Genomic DNA, 14,609 nt, shown 5'->3' with positions numbered 1-14,609 from the left:
TTACTGCGCGAAGATGAAACTATTCACATCTTGGAGAAGGTCTTTACTAAGACTCCAAGGAACCAGTTATTCTTCTCGAACAAAATTCTTCAATAAAGTCTCTAAAGTCAAGTCAAAACCAAAACGAAGTTGATTACAAGATCTCGAAAAAAAAAAATGATTCCAGGACTAAGCATTAAAAGTGCAAGAAAATGTTCGTGTCTCGTGCTACAAGACGAAATTATGGTTTGGCCTAAATAATTATTTAAAACTGATTAAAAGAAGAAAAACGAAACGGTTAAAATAATATCATACGAACTCTTAAACAAAGGAAAAGTTAATTCTTTACTAATCACTCTTCTTTTGGAAACCCGTATCTTTTCCATGTAATCGCGAATGTAACAAGTAACAATTACTTTGTGAGAGTAAAAATATAGACTTTACCTGGTACCAACGTAATCTTGAATTAGGTCCAGTATTTCCAGTCCTTTAGACGCACTATTGCGGTAACCTTCTTCCCCCTAAGACATTGCAAAATTGAAAATAGACTAAACAATGGAATACTGAATCTTAGAGAACAAACAAATGATGACTCTGGTAATGTTCCCTTAAAAAAAATTTATAGCAATAAAAAACTAAAAATATGCTGATTATGGTAGCATTGCCCCTTTGTAACAAAATGCAAAAATTATGCTCGTTTTCCAAATCACGCCAAAAATTACGCTTGCCTTATGTATAAGGGCCTATGACCTATAAAAATGTTCTCACTTATATCTGTGCATATTTATACGCGGCGCCTATGTCTCGGGGACCAGAGACCGTGCGAGGGCAAAAAACAAAATAAAAAAGGCTTGGCTGCACTCTGTTCTGTGTCTAGAGCACTCAAGAAGTACAGAGAAGCAATCAACTGCGTCTCGTATTTTCCCTATATTTCGTTCGTTCTCTAGCTGCTCCCTAACAGGATTCTTAAACTGTTAATTAAAGGAGATAATTAAGTGTTAACAACTGAGTTGAAAACGTAAATTAGCCACCGTAAAGGGTAATCGCTCTGACGAAGGGCTAACGCTCGAAACGTCAACTTTTTTACCCTTAACGGTGGCTAATTAATGTTTTCAACTCAGTTGTTAACACTAAATTACCTGCTATACTCTCCCACCGACGCAGCGGCCACAGTTTCTCTAGAAACTTACCCCTTTGTTAATTAAAGGCATGCTTATCGCAAAGATATATTTTCAGCATTTTTTTAGCACTTGAGTCTATATGCTCTTTGACTCTTATCTTCAGAATCTAGCGGTCACCGCTGAAGATGTACGGTAAAGAATGACCAATGATGATATGCACATTTGTTCTTGTACTGCTTGCTCCACCGTCCTTTGTTCCAGTTTTCCACTGTCCTTTGTTCCAGTTTTCCACCGTCCTTTGTTCCAGTTTTCCACCGTCCTTTGTTCCAGTTTTCCACCGTCCTTTGTTCTAGTTTTCCACCTTCCTTTTACACTCCAACATTGTGCGCTTGCGTATTACACGTGTCCGCCATCATGGACATCTCATCTTGGTTTGAAGATGTGAGACGAATGAATAAAAGACAGGTTGTACACCGGTTTAAATACGATTTCAGTATAAGATTATTGTAGAGGAATGTTTTATGTTCTAACAGACCGATTTTCAATCCCCAGCTCTTTTATCAAGGTCTGAATTTTGCCATGATAGTGTCATCTGCTCTCATGATCTGGAAAGGATTGATGGTAGTTACGGGCAGTGAGAGTCCTATAGTTGTAGTTTTGAGGTAAATAATTGAAAAAAATAACTCGTGAGAAACATTTTCTATTCTACCACAATATTGTGTTCTAGAAGTTTGAAGCATTTGATGATACTGAAGTTTTTGTTTAATTTTCAGTGGAAGCATGGAGCCTGCTTTTCAGCGCGGCGACCTTTTGTTTCTAACCAATAAAGAAGATCCGATTCGTGTCGGAGAAATCGTTGTATTTAAAGTTGAAGGGCGCGAAATACCTATCGTTCACCGAGTTTTAAAGATACACGAAAAGTGAGTGTGTAGCTTTACCTCTTCTCTTAATTTCATCAATATTCTGAACGTGAAGTACTTGGCTTCCGTTTGAATTCTAATCTCTAAAGTGGGTTCTAACAATCTTTACTGTGCTTATAGTATCGAAGGCTTTCACTTTTTATTGGAACAGTCTTAACGATTGTAGTCTAGTGTTGTCTCTGCTAATAGAAATTACATGGCTGGATTGAGTGCTCATTTGAAAATCACAGAGTCCTTCAACAGTTAATGAGAGATATACCCTTGGACCAAAATTGTGCAAAGCACTGTTTTTCCTGCTGATTTACTACTTATGTTTTTTCTTTAGCATGTTTTACAATAATTATGCTACACTTTGTCATGGTATATCAGAAGGTAGCTTGGCTGAGAAATTTATTTTTCTGCTACACACTTTCCTTCAAGGCATATGTGTATACTGAAAAAAATGTATTTGCTTCACAGGATATTCCGTGGTAATTTTATTGAAAGTGTTCTATGATTAGTATGTATGTTATTTTACCACAATAGGCGGTAATGTGGCAATCTGACAGCCCAATTTGCTGTTGTTGATAAGAGTAGAGACAATACGCTGCTGGCATCAATGTGTCACACAATACCTTTGTCACTGAAAGAGTCATTTGAATGAACATCAAAATTGTGGTAAAAAACAACTCAACAGACTTAGCGTGGTCTGACTACTCTCAACAAAAATTATATTTGTCATCCAGTGGTCAAAATTTTTTGTGGACTCACTCTGCTGCGCCTCGTAAGTCCACGACATTTTGACCAGTGTGATGACACATATTATTATGGATAAAACTACAGATCACGCTAAACTACATGTACTGTCCAGTTGTTGATTTTACACTGTATATTACATTACTCAGAATCTCTCTTTTTGCTAGAGGTGCATCTTAATGGTATCTTTAAATTTTGAAGTTTCCAACATTAACTTGTTGGCTTGAGAATGTGCAGATTCTTACATTGGATATTTTGATATTAAATGATACTTCCTGTTTATTTTTTTTTTTTTTATTCCACATGGCATATTCATTGTGTATTTAACCCTTTAATTCCCAGATCAAATTTGTAGTTCTCCTTACTGCCAACAATACAAATCTTATAATGTCAGTTCAGAGAATCTAGTATTGAATCAACTAATTATCCCCAAATTGATATTTTTCTTTATTCTCATCACGTATCAGGTTGATATTGTAAGGAGAAATTCTGTCTTGGTCACTCATGGGATTTAAAGGGTTAATTTAACTATTATTTATTCTATAATACCTTGTCTAGAAAAAATTAACTCTTCTCTTAAATTCGTAAGCCCTAATTTGTACGTGGAACTGCTAAGGCAGATTTAGCCTCTAGTTATATATATGCAAGAACTTTGAAATCATTGTAACTGGAATGAATATTTCTTTTCAGAGAGGATGGTGCTATCAAATTTTTAACAAAAGGTGACAATAACTCAGTGGATGATCGAGGGCTCTATGCTCCTGGACAATTGTGGTTAGAGAAAAAAGATGTTGTTGGGCGAGCAAGGGGGTAAGATGCACAGTTGTATTTGTTTTTCCTGTATATTAAATCAGGGGTCAAAACTGTCAATATCAGATTTTTTCTGGGAGCACTGTCCTGACAGACAAAAATGATGGAAATAATATAAATTTTAAAGGGAAAATGCAGTGACAAGTACTAAATACCTGTCCCAGAGAGGTGTTAACTTTTTTTTTAGAAAGTAAAGGTGTGAAAAGATAGCAGCTGAGTTTTAAAGCTTGAGGGGATTATGTTTTGTTTGTTTGTTTTTTCTTTTTTTCACATATAGTACAGAATCTAAGACTACTTAATTCTAGTGTGCTTCACTTCTTTCAAACTGTCCCCTTGTTAATCTCTAATTGAGACAAATGATTGGTCTACTTACCTATAAAGTTTCTTTCCTTTGAGACCACTTAATATATCAGTGATTTACTTCACCAAACCAGAAAAGAAAAAACTTACAGATTACCATGACTTATTCATTTAGCTCTTAGTGAAATGAATTGACATGTAATAAACATTTTTTTCAACAACACATACACCATGTCACTCTCTAGATTTTGGTCAAATGGGTGACCCCTAGTACAGGTGTAATTTACATGTACATTCAGCTGGAAATAGGAAGTGGTGTAACTTTTGTAATAATTATTACATTTTGAATTTTAAGCCACTAGAGGGTTTCTTATGTGTGTTTTTTGTTTTGTTTATTTAATTTTTTTGTTATTTGAAAAGAGTACTTGATTAAAATTTACTAGTCTGAGTATTTTTTTTTTCTTTTTTAGGTTTGTCCCTTATGTTGGCATGGTAACAATTCTCATGAATGATTATCCAAAATTTAAAGTAAGTCCTAGATTATTGCACAGTGTTACAAAGAAATTTTTTTTATTTTTCACTTTTAAGTGGTGACTTCAGAGGAGTTTTTCAGCCTCTGGGGACTTAGCTCTCATTTGGATTGAAAGAAAATACATCATTTAGTTTTTTTTTTTTTTTTATCATAGTTTGTTGTTGTTGTATTTTATTTTGGTGGGCTAATTCCATCATATCTGTGAAAATACTCCAACATAGTGTTATTGTTTTGGGATTAATTTTGGTTATTATGCGCTGTAAGAAATCCATAACAATTATTTGAATAGATGATTGATGTGCTCTCCTCTTTTGTTTTTTAGTATGCCATTCTTGCTGGATTAGGTGCATTTGTTCTTTTACACAGAGAATGATGGAAAGGATTACAAGAAAAATAGTGAGAAAACCCAAACAGTAGAAGGCCTAGATTTCCTTTCCCTTTAAACATCTTTTAAATCTTTTAATTTCCAAGATTTGATTATTAATTCTCTTCTCTCACTGCTATACATTTACTTGCAAATTACTAATAGTTACAAGAATTTGGTCGTAGATTGAGTTGGTATCTTCTACCTGATAATGTTGAATATTCTCATTACTAGTTTGCTGGATAATGTTGGGATATTATAGGGAGAAGGTTCTTGTCAATCGCCTCTAGGATTTACAATGATTAGATGTAAGAGTAAAGAGTTAGACCATAGATCACTGTTTAAGTTGACAAAAAAACTATCGTCACAGATATTTCGATGTGAGATTAATTTTCCTGTTCCATGCATGGTAATAACATCATTTAGGGCATGTTTGTACTAGCTGTTCAAACAGCTTTTAGTGGCCAGTTACCAGTCACATGCATATATTATGTCAAGCACTCTAACAGTTCATTTTTTTGCAAACCCTATTAGTTAACCCTATTTATGAACATAAATAAACAGGTTGACTTTATCAATGGTCTTTCAGACTTTCTTAAGGTTTCTGGTTCATTTTATTATTGCATTATGAAGGGAGAAAACAAACCCCATGGTTGGCAGAGTGGCGGCCCACAAAGTGCTGTGTGTTTTTCTTGTGCTGCTCTGTCATGGTTTTGGTTTAACCCTTTCAATCCCAAGATCTTATTAGTAATTCTCCTTAATGGCTGCCATACAATTCCTATGATTTTAGTTCTGAGGATTTGTTATTAGATCAACTAATAATCCCCTACTTTATGCTTCTCTTTGTTCTCATCCCTTGTCTGCTTGATATTGTATGGATATTGTGAGGAAAAATTCTGTCTTGGTCACTCATGGGAGTTAAAGGTTTAAAGAGAAAGCAGGCGAAAATGCTCAGAGGAGGTTGGGGGAAGAGTTATGAGATCACCTCCTTCGTTTCCTTGGATTTTTTATGAAATGTGCTTTTTTGTCATTTTCATAGACTGAGTTTGTAACAGGTAATTTAGTGTTAACAACTAAGTTGAAAATGTAAATTAGCCACTGTAAAGGGTAAAAAAGCTGACATTTCGAATGTCAGCCCTTCATCAGAGTGAAGGTTAACAGGCTAACAGGCTACTGTTCTTTTATCCACAATGACACACGTGCAAACTGGGCATATTGCTGCCTGAGCATGTAGGCTCACATTGAATTCATTATGGGTTAGGTCTCCATAGCTGGCTTAACCAATCCCTTGAGAAACTTTATGCTAGAGTATCTGTTATATTACTTCCTCTTGCATAAATTTATGTTCAAATGTAATGTGATATTTTTATGGTACAGTACTAAGTTCTTGAGAGCTCTTATGTAGATTGCCAGCTTAGTCAGGGCAACCTAATTAATTTGCTCCTTCAGTCATACAAAGAAAAGGATTCCATGTTGCTGTGCATCTGTTCTGAGTATGTGTCGGATTAAAGTCTGTCACATCATTGATACACTCAACTTCCCATCATGTGCCTCTTTTTTTGTTCTTACGGCATTTTTGTCATCTTTGATCTGTAACTGAACAGGTACATGGCAACACAGAATCTATTTGTTAAATGACTCGCATGTCAATATCAAAACTTGAAGAAAGGAACTTGAAATCTGATTATTATGGTTGACAGTTATGGTTGACAGTTATAGATGACAATTTTTTTTTAAATTTATTATTATATATTATTATTATTATTATTTTTTTTTTTTTTTTTTAAGAGCAAAACACAAGTGAAAGAAGTATGCTTGGTCATCACTTTTTCAAGGTAGTATAGCCTTACCAGGCTTTCCTTCAGAAGAAACAAGCCAGAAAAGCAGATGGGGACTAGTTAAAAAAAAAAAAAAAACATGCAATTGTTTCTCAGACAATCTCGGTCGCTGTTCGTCGTTAGCCCGCTCTTTCACATACCTCCGCGACCGAGGGCCTACAAAAGGCTAAAAAGATATTGAAAAATGGTGGAAACATTTTTTGATGTAATTTTCCGGTAGCCACTTGTGGCAAACTGTAAATCAGGCTACCTCTTGCTTCCAATTACCCTCTTTGTCTCTCTGAGTCAAATTACCTTTGTTGCAGACGTAATATCGTTTGAACAGTCTCGGTAAATGCTTCGTAAATACATGGTGTCGTGGATAACATCAGTGGAAAAATGGCCGCTAAAGAATCCAGGAAAAGTTATAAGTTCAACTTCCAGGCCTTAGAAGCATTTAAGTACATTGCAAGATTTAAGAACATTGCAAGAATAAAATAAACTATCGTGATCACCACGTTCGTTTCTGCGCTTTGTCTTTGTCCTTGCAAAGAGTAGCATAAAAAAAGAGAAAAATAAAGAGGTTAAGTTTCTAAAGAAACTATGGTGCTGCGTCGGTGGAAGAGTATAACAGAGTAATTTGGTATTATTAACTGAGTTGATAGCGTAAATTGACCATTGAGAAGAGTTTCAAAGCTGACGTTCCGAGCGTTAGCCCTTCGTCAGAGCCAACAAAATGAAAAAAAAAAGGAAAACAAAAGGTTGTGAAGGGGTAATCCTCATCTCCTTTCGATTGATTGAAGTCCCCCTCCATCTCTACTCTTGCTTTGTCTTTAAATTGTGTATTCTAAATGATTGAAAATCGAAAATGGGTGCTCAGGGATATTCCGAAAGCAAAGAAAGGAAAGAAGCGTTAAGCGAATAGATGAGAAATAAACTGAAAATAAAATGAGAATCTCATTTACCTTGCAACCCAAATATGGCATTCCTAGCCTTATTTGGAAGGAGAGGTTTCTGCATGTTCCGGGAAGCGTGGTAGCCTCGAGGAGTGCGCGTTGTTTTCTTCGCTTTTCTTTTGTTTTCTTTCCGTTTTTACAACTTTACTGTGAAAGAATTGGCAAAACTAAGGTGATAACTCAACTAATCCATTCGAAATCTTCAACGCTGCGAGTGCAAGCGTAACTCTGCCGAATATCTACGTGGCAGACCTCCATTGAAATCGGACAGATCATGGAAACCGCAGGCGATAGTGACCTAACCGGCGAAAAACAAAACGAAGGACGGTAAGACATTTATCTTTATCCGTCACATTTATAATTTTTGGCCAGTAATTTTTTCAAATATGTCTTTTTTATTGATACTGACGGCTGGCTTCGAAAAGTAGTGTGAAAGCTGTTGTATCGGTCTCAAAACGAATAATCGGACAATCTCATTACTATTTTATTACTCTTCAACAAAATGAAGTCGTACAGAATTAAAAGGATGATTATTAAACTTTTCAATGTCTAAATAACTTACCATATTAATGCGATACATCCACAACACGGTGTAGGCGTTCAAATATCTAAATCTTAGTCAGAAATCACTTATTCTGCCACAGTATTTACGTGTATCGGAATTTGTCGAACTTGCGGATTACATGCATGTCGACTTGATTTGCAATTTATGGACATTTTTATTGTGAGGAATGAGTGCTTAATTTGTAACGTTACTCTGGGGAAAGTTTTGGTTTTTACCGTTATGGATGGTTTACGTGGTGCTTTTTTTGGTGTGTGTTTGTTATTTGTACAGCACCATGGTTGACTGGATATACTAAGAAGTTAAAAGTTTACGCAAAGTTTACCAGTTACACTTGCTGTAGTCTTAATTCTCAGAGTGTGTGGGCGCGAACTATTTTGAGTCGCTTAAAAACATGATAACATGTTTATTGAATACCATCATTATTGCAGGGTAGAAGGTTTTTAAATTTCGTTGGTAGATTGAGAAAGAATAAACAAGTGTACGATTTGACTTGTCTCGAAATATGCCATTTAAATTAATGTACATCCTTCTCTTTTACTAAAGAGAAAAAATCAGCGGGTCTTGGATATGTATGGCTTCATCGATTATCAGTTTATACTTTTGCTCTTGTATGGAATCAGACAATTTATACTATTTAGCTGTACAAGTAGTTTAGTCGCAAAATGTGAATAGTTTGTATGAAACTGTTACTGGACAAGTCTCAACAATCTACCAGGCCTAATAAAAGAAATGGCCCGGTTTGTGTATTTTCAGGTTTCCCTTTTTTTTATTCTTGGGTGAGATAAAACTTTCAAGTACAGACAGGTAACAGTGTGTGATATCTTACAAACAATTGTGTTTCTTGTAGGTCATCTGTGCAAGACAGATCGTCAGGTACACAACTTCCTTTACTTCATCCAATTTTCATTATTCTGTTTATATTCAATCAACACTCTCCTTGCCAATAATAACTTGAAAAGCCTAAATTCTTACTAAGTGATACACCCACTACTGATCCCAACTTTTGGTTCATAGATAGCAGTTAGAAATTTTCAATCATTTGAGTTTGATGGAATTAGGAATAGGAATGGGATATAGTCAGTAATCCTTTGATACAATGAAAGAGCACAATGTGCTGTACCTTGGCCCTTAACCCTTTAAATCCTAGAAGGGATTGAAATGTAACTTCTCCCTAAGATATCCATGCATTTTCTAGAAAACTGGTCATGAGAATACATGTACTCAAACTTATCATGTAGAATTTGTTATCTTGATTTCACACCAAATTCTCATAACTTTTTTAGTAGGAAATGTCGAGGAGTTACAGCTACATATAAAATAAAGAATTGACAATAAGATATTTTAGGTTAACAGAGTATTGTACTTGAACTTAAAATTATTGTTTTCCAAGTTATTCAGAACAGTAGAGAGTATGAAAGTTTTGTTGTATCTTTCCAGCCAAAAAAAAAAGATCTCAACTAAACAGATCAAATTTGATAGAGCAGAAGCACATACATTTGTAGATCAATCAATTTTCCCTCTCTTTTAGCTGAAAATAGTCCATCTGCTAGTCCAAATAAACCTGAGCAAAAGCCTGAGCAGAAGAAGGTAAGACCAAAATTGAACAATGTTTTGATGCTACGCACCTTACATGTACTTGTATACAGGAAAAAAACCGCACCTAATATGTTATTATGTTAAAGGAATCAATCAGGAAACAACAAAAACAAGTACCAAGGGCCAAATTTCTCAAAGTACAGCTGCCCCTTGACACAACCTGTCAAAACTGGGATAATCAGTAAGAAATTTGTAACAATGCCAATTCTTAGGCTTTTGAGAGGGCAAGCAAGGACAGTTTGGAAGTTTGACAATATTGAACAATTTGTGAGAAAAAGAGGAGCCTCACAGTGTTGTCATTATTGTTATTATCTCTAATTTGTGATTCTTTCCTTTTGAGTATGTTTTTTTTTTGTACAGCTTACTGTTACATGGCCCTGAAAACAAAAAGTCATGTACTGTCAGTGTGTACAAAGGGCCTTTCATAAAAATCAAACTTAGAGCTGATGTTTTGCTTTTGAGCAATTTGTGGTAAATTCTAACACCTTCATTTGGATTTTTGACACTTTAGACTATATTTTCAAAAGGAAAGAAAAGGAAGAAGACTGACAAGGACTTGAATGCTCCTAAAGCCCCTCTTACTGGTTATGTCAGGTTCCTGAATGAGCATCGAGAGAAGGTCAGGGCTGAGAATCAGAACCTTCCTTTTCATGAAGTTACCAAGATTCTTGGGAATATGTGGAGTCAGCTACCTTCTCAGCAAAAACAGGTACACTTTCATGTAGCTACTACACATTTTTCTTCAGTAGCATAATGGCAGGTTTTGCCACTGCTATAACCTTTCTAGGTTGGAATGGACTTTCTGATTGCACTACTCAAAATGTACATTAATCTCGAGCAGCATGCATATTTTCCTGACACATGTACTTTCCTGACACTTATACATTTCTTGCTATGACCGCATTTAGTATACACGATTTTGTACCATTATTAGAAGTATTTTCTTTTCTTGGTGACAACCTACAATTAAACTGAAACTTTTGTCATGAGTGGTTTTTACTTTTGCTGAAGAAGATGCACCTGTAATTACTTTTTCACTTGTAAGTGTCTTTGCAAGAGCTATTTCATCAGACTAGCTTCTTTCTAGTGTCTGTACATTCCACAACAGGGTTTTGTTTGTGTTCCATATTTGCAGGCCTATTTGGAAGAAGCTGAGAAGGACAAAGAACGTTATATGAAGGAACTAGAAGTATATCAACAGACTGATGCATACAAGAACTTTGTAGCCAGACAAAAAGCAATGAAAAAAGGTCAAGCTGCATTTATCAAAGGGACATTCTCCATTTTCCCTGTAAAGCATCATGCATACTTCCAAACAGTTGTTCAAAATTGCTTTGGTGAACATGGGCTGACTTTTGGCACATAATCAGTTGAGCTCACCGTTGTAGAAAATAAGCGGCATTCAGTCAAAATGTTTTAATTCACCCACATGTAACGTCTATAGAAATAGTCATGTTTGTACAACAGGGGTGATGTATGGATATTTTCTACAGAAGTAGTGTTTGACATGTTTTGACTTTTTTTTTAGGTGAAGGAGATGTCAATGGTGCTGAGGTAAATAAGCAAAAAAATTAAACATTCTGTACACTCTTCCTTGTATATTATTTTAATGGCAATTCTGAAATTTAGAAGTCACTGGTAGATTCAATATCATGAATGGTGATAACAATTGCAATATTATGTTGTCTCCTCTAGGGAAATGATGACTTGTTCTGCAGTGCTTGTAACTTGTACTTCAACTCACCACACAACAAGCGTGAACATATGTCTGGCAAGAAGCACTTTGCCGTGGTCTCTTCGCAGATGGACAAATCTGAGAAGCACGTAGAAAAGGCAAATGGTAGAGATTCATCTGATGCAAAAAAAGTGGAAGAAACTTCTGATTCACAGCCACTACAAATTCCTTTAGATGGAGATATTCCAATATTTACAGAGGAGTTTTTAAACTTCAATAAAGGTAAGGCCTAACCAAAAATGAAGCCATTCTGCTATTACCAGTATTAGGCCTTGTGTTCCATTAACATGCCTGGTCCTCACGGAAGAACAAGGAAGGAATAATTTTGGAAAAGCCACAGTGATATGATTATGGAAATCTAATCCAGCTTACCACATGTATTTCATACAAGAATTGTCCTAATACACAATTGTTAGCCCCTGACTTGCAACATCTTGCAAGATGAGGTACCATACCTTCCATGTGGGAAGAGAGCTGTTGTACCATTTCCACTTTTATTTTTTTTTTTATCTGGAGACCATGAGTTTTTAAGCTTGAAAACTGTGAGCAATTTTATGGTGGGTGTACTGTGCATGGACATGAAGCTACTGCCTGTACATGTACATTGTGAATATGTAATGGCTTTGCTCCATGAACCTTTTTCCCGGAATACTGTGTGTACCTTATTTATTTCTTTGGTTCTTTTTGTATTCATTCCAGCTCGTGAAAATGAACTTAGGAAACTGAGGAAAGTGAACACAGAGTTTGAAGAGCAGAATGCCATTCTTAGTAAACACATAGAGAATATGAAGAAAGGCATTGACAAATTGGAAGGAGAAAGGAAAGAGCAACAAAATGAAATCAGTGCACTGCAGAGACACCTTGCCAAATTGCGACAAATAATTTCCCGTAGTTTTGTTGATATTCAAATTCCAGGAGTGACAGATCCTCTAACATCAGAGACAGTGGACTCATTTGTAGCAAAACTGCAACAATATATTCAAGAAAATAGTAAAGAAAACTTGGAGTTAACATCAAGGATAAAAGACATTATAGCTTCTCTGGACTATCCCAAGTAAGTGCAAGTTATTTCCTATTTGTGATGTTTCACCAGGTACAACTTTGGGGGGACTAGAAGTGTAAATGTTAATGTTACTTTGAATGTCATTGTTTGACAAATATTGTCCCATTTTTTGTTAGTCTTTTTAATGTTACAATGAAAAAGTGCTAAAGTTAGAAACATTTTGCATTCATGCAATTTCCATTTATTTTACAGTGACAACACAACACTCACACTGTACCTTTCCTTTTCCATAAACACTGCAATGTGCATCAAACATTCAATACTAGATTTGTGAAGGAAAACTAAAATGAACTTTTGTGAAACATATAACATACTGTAGACGGTTTTACAGTTTAATGTGGTAAATTGTTGTAATTCATCAGCAGGACTGCTGAATGATTACATCATAGTCAATTTTTTTTTGTCATTTGTTTTCTGAAGTTTACTTAGTGCCCAAAATTTTCATAAAATGTTTGAGAGATGAACTACAGTGTAGGAAGACAGGCAAGCAAAGGCTTGGTGTCAAAAAGGCTCCATGATTTTGTTTTTTTTTTTAATTTTTTATTTCATTTTTTTTTTGGGGGGGGGGGGAAGTTCTAATATTTCTTTGTTCACCTTTTCATCAAGCTATTTACTTATGCATTAGTATTTATTTATTCAGTACCTTGATTATTGAACTTAACATAAAGCTGAAGTTAGCGGTTATCTTGTTTATTTTCAGTTGCTTAAAAGAGGTGAACAGCTGATGCACCGCACATCACTGATGCTTTGATCCATCGATAATTCATGTACCACCTTCCTTTTTCTTACTGTAGTGACTTTGTAATTCCTGTCAACTGTGTTAGTAACTATGGGTTCACCACCATTTGTAGAACTTTTTTTTACATTATGTGTCGAAGTGATGTAGGGAAACTGAGAGCAGTAATTGGGAAGTGCAACTTGTTTTCAGGATGTAGTAACTTGAGCTTGTTTAACCCTTTAACTCTCACTAGTGACCAAGACAGTCCTCTTACAATATCAATACCATATCATGTTGGCAATCAAGGTTAAGAAAGAGAAATGTCAATTAGGGTATTGTTATATGATTCAATACCAAATTCTTGAAACTAACATCATAACCTATGTATGAGAGTAAGTAAGGGGAAGTACTGGTCAGATCTTGGGAGGGAAAGGGTTAACTGCGTAAACTGGTTGAGAGAAAGATGCTTTTCGTCATTTCACGAGCGTGGGGCAAAGAAAAGTTCTTTCTCTATTTCTTTACCGAGGTTAAACTTACCATCTCTCTTATTCTACTTGTATACTTGTTGTTATTAAAAAATTTTCCTTGCAGGAAGATTCTAAGAATAAGGGTCGCATGCGCGTACTTACACATGTACATGTCCAAGTATGCCTATGAGATTGTAATTAAGGGTACATCTTGTACTTACAACCAGGAAATCACGGGTTGATGTGTAAGGGTAGTGCATGTAGTGCTTTGATGGAAAGGACTGAAATCACTGTGAGGATAAAATAATGTGAATTGTTTATTCAAAACTGATGTAGAGTTTAGATTTTCTTGCAACTTCGAATTGGATGTGTTTACAATTTACCCTTTTTGACTCGATCAAAGTTTTCCTGATCCAGGTAAACGTTTTTGTTGTGATGGTTATAACTTGTTTGGTTTTCATACATTAGTTGAAGTAACCTCAAAACAAAGAAAATAAAACAAAAAAACAAAAACAAAAGCCAAAAAAAAAAAGAAAAGAGGAAGAAGAATGACAAGAATTAAATGGAAGGAGTAGAAAGAGATGACAGGAGGCGGTGTGCTGCTCCTGCTGCTCTACAGTAATTAGTATTTGACTTTTTCGCGGTTTGTAAATATTTGGAAAACACGGAAATACTCAAGAGACCTTTCCGACAGAACAGTTAGCGATTGTGTTTTTGTACAGCGGCTTGTATTTATTGATTATGGATTTTTCCTCTCTTTATTTTTAGAAGATAATGAGACATTGGGATGTTGGTTACCGAATAGATAATTCGCCACGAGACTTGTTCAACGCGTTGTTCTCCCTTATGGAAGGAAAATAAAGTTTTTGCTGCATTTTTAGTTGTTTTAAACAACTTATAGTATTGATGGTGATATCCTTTATTGAGGTGT

General features: G+C 35.4%; 2 protein-coding genes across 2 annotated transcripts; both read left to right on the top strand.

Moving 5' to 3' along the window:
- The first annotated feature begins 1,448 nt into the window (after positions 1–1,448).
- LOC113680757 (signal peptidase complex catalytic subunit SEC11A) lies at positions 1,449–5,335 on the top strand. Its single transcript, XM_027197799.2, has 6 exons — positions 1,449–1,565; positions 1,653–1,762; positions 1,874–2,020; positions 3,446–3,565; positions 4,336–4,393; positions 4,720–5,335. The coding sequence occupies exons 1-6, from the start codon at positions 1,515–1,517 to the stop codon at positions 4,768–4,770; spliced, it is 537 nt and encodes a 178-aa protein (XP_027053600.1). The 5' UTR covers positions 1,449–1,514; the 3' UTR covers positions 4,771–5,335.
- A 2,239-nt stretch (positions 5,336–7,574) lies between these two features.
- On the top strand, positions 7,575–14,552 carry LOC113680750 (high mobility group protein 20A). The gene is made up of 9 exons (XM_027197792.2): positions 7,575–7,861; positions 8,947–8,972; positions 9,628–9,686; positions 10,207–10,404; positions 10,831–10,945; positions 11,224–11,249; positions 11,391–11,652; positions 12,130–12,484; positions 13,194–14,552. Exons 1-9 carry the CDS (start codon positions 7,809–7,811, stop codon positions 13,216–13,218), a joined length of 1,119 nt encoding a protein of 372 aa, XP_027053593.2. The 5' UTR covers positions 7,575–7,808; the 3' UTR covers positions 13,219–14,552.
- Positions 14,553–14,609: the final 57 nt, after the last annotated feature.

This window comes from Pocillopora damicornis, chromosome 2 (assembly GCF_964200805.1).
Source record: "Pocillopora damicornis chromosome 2, jaPocDami1.2, whole genome shotgun sequence".
In the NCBI taxonomy this organism is placed as follows: domain Eukaryota; kingdom Metazoa; phylum Cnidaria; class Anthozoa; order Scleractinia; family Pocilloporidae; genus Pocillopora; species Pocillopora damicornis.
Note: the sequence above shows the minus strand (reverse complement) of the source record. Positions and strands in the feature narration are given on the sequence as shown.

Bases quoted from the DNA above. Each gene is read 5' to 3' on its own strand.
- LOC113680757 (XM_027197799.2), top strand. From the start codon at position 1,515: ATGGACATCTCATCTTGGTTTGAAGATGTGAGACGAATGAATAAAAGA. The intron at 2,021-3,445 runs GTGAGTGTGTAG...ATTTCTTTTCAG, and splicing joins GTTTTAAAGATACACGAAAA to AGAGGATGGTGCTATCAAAT. The intron at 4,394-4,719 runs GTAAGTCCTAGA...TTTGTTTTTTAG, and splicing joins ATGATTATCCAAAATTTAAA to TATGCCATTCTTGCTGGATT.
- LOC113680750 (XM_027197792.2), top strand. From the start codon at position 7,809: ATGGAAACCGCAGGCGATAGTGACCTAACCGGCGAAAAACAAAACGAA. The intron at 8,973-9,627 runs GTACACAACTTC...CCTCTCTTTTAG, and splicing joins TGTGCAAGACAGATCGTCAG to CTGAAAATAGTCCATCTGCT. The intron at 12,485-13,193 runs GTAAGTGCAAGT...GTTTATTTTCAG, and splicing joins GCTTCTCTGGACTATCCCAA to TTGCTTAAAAGAGGTGAACA.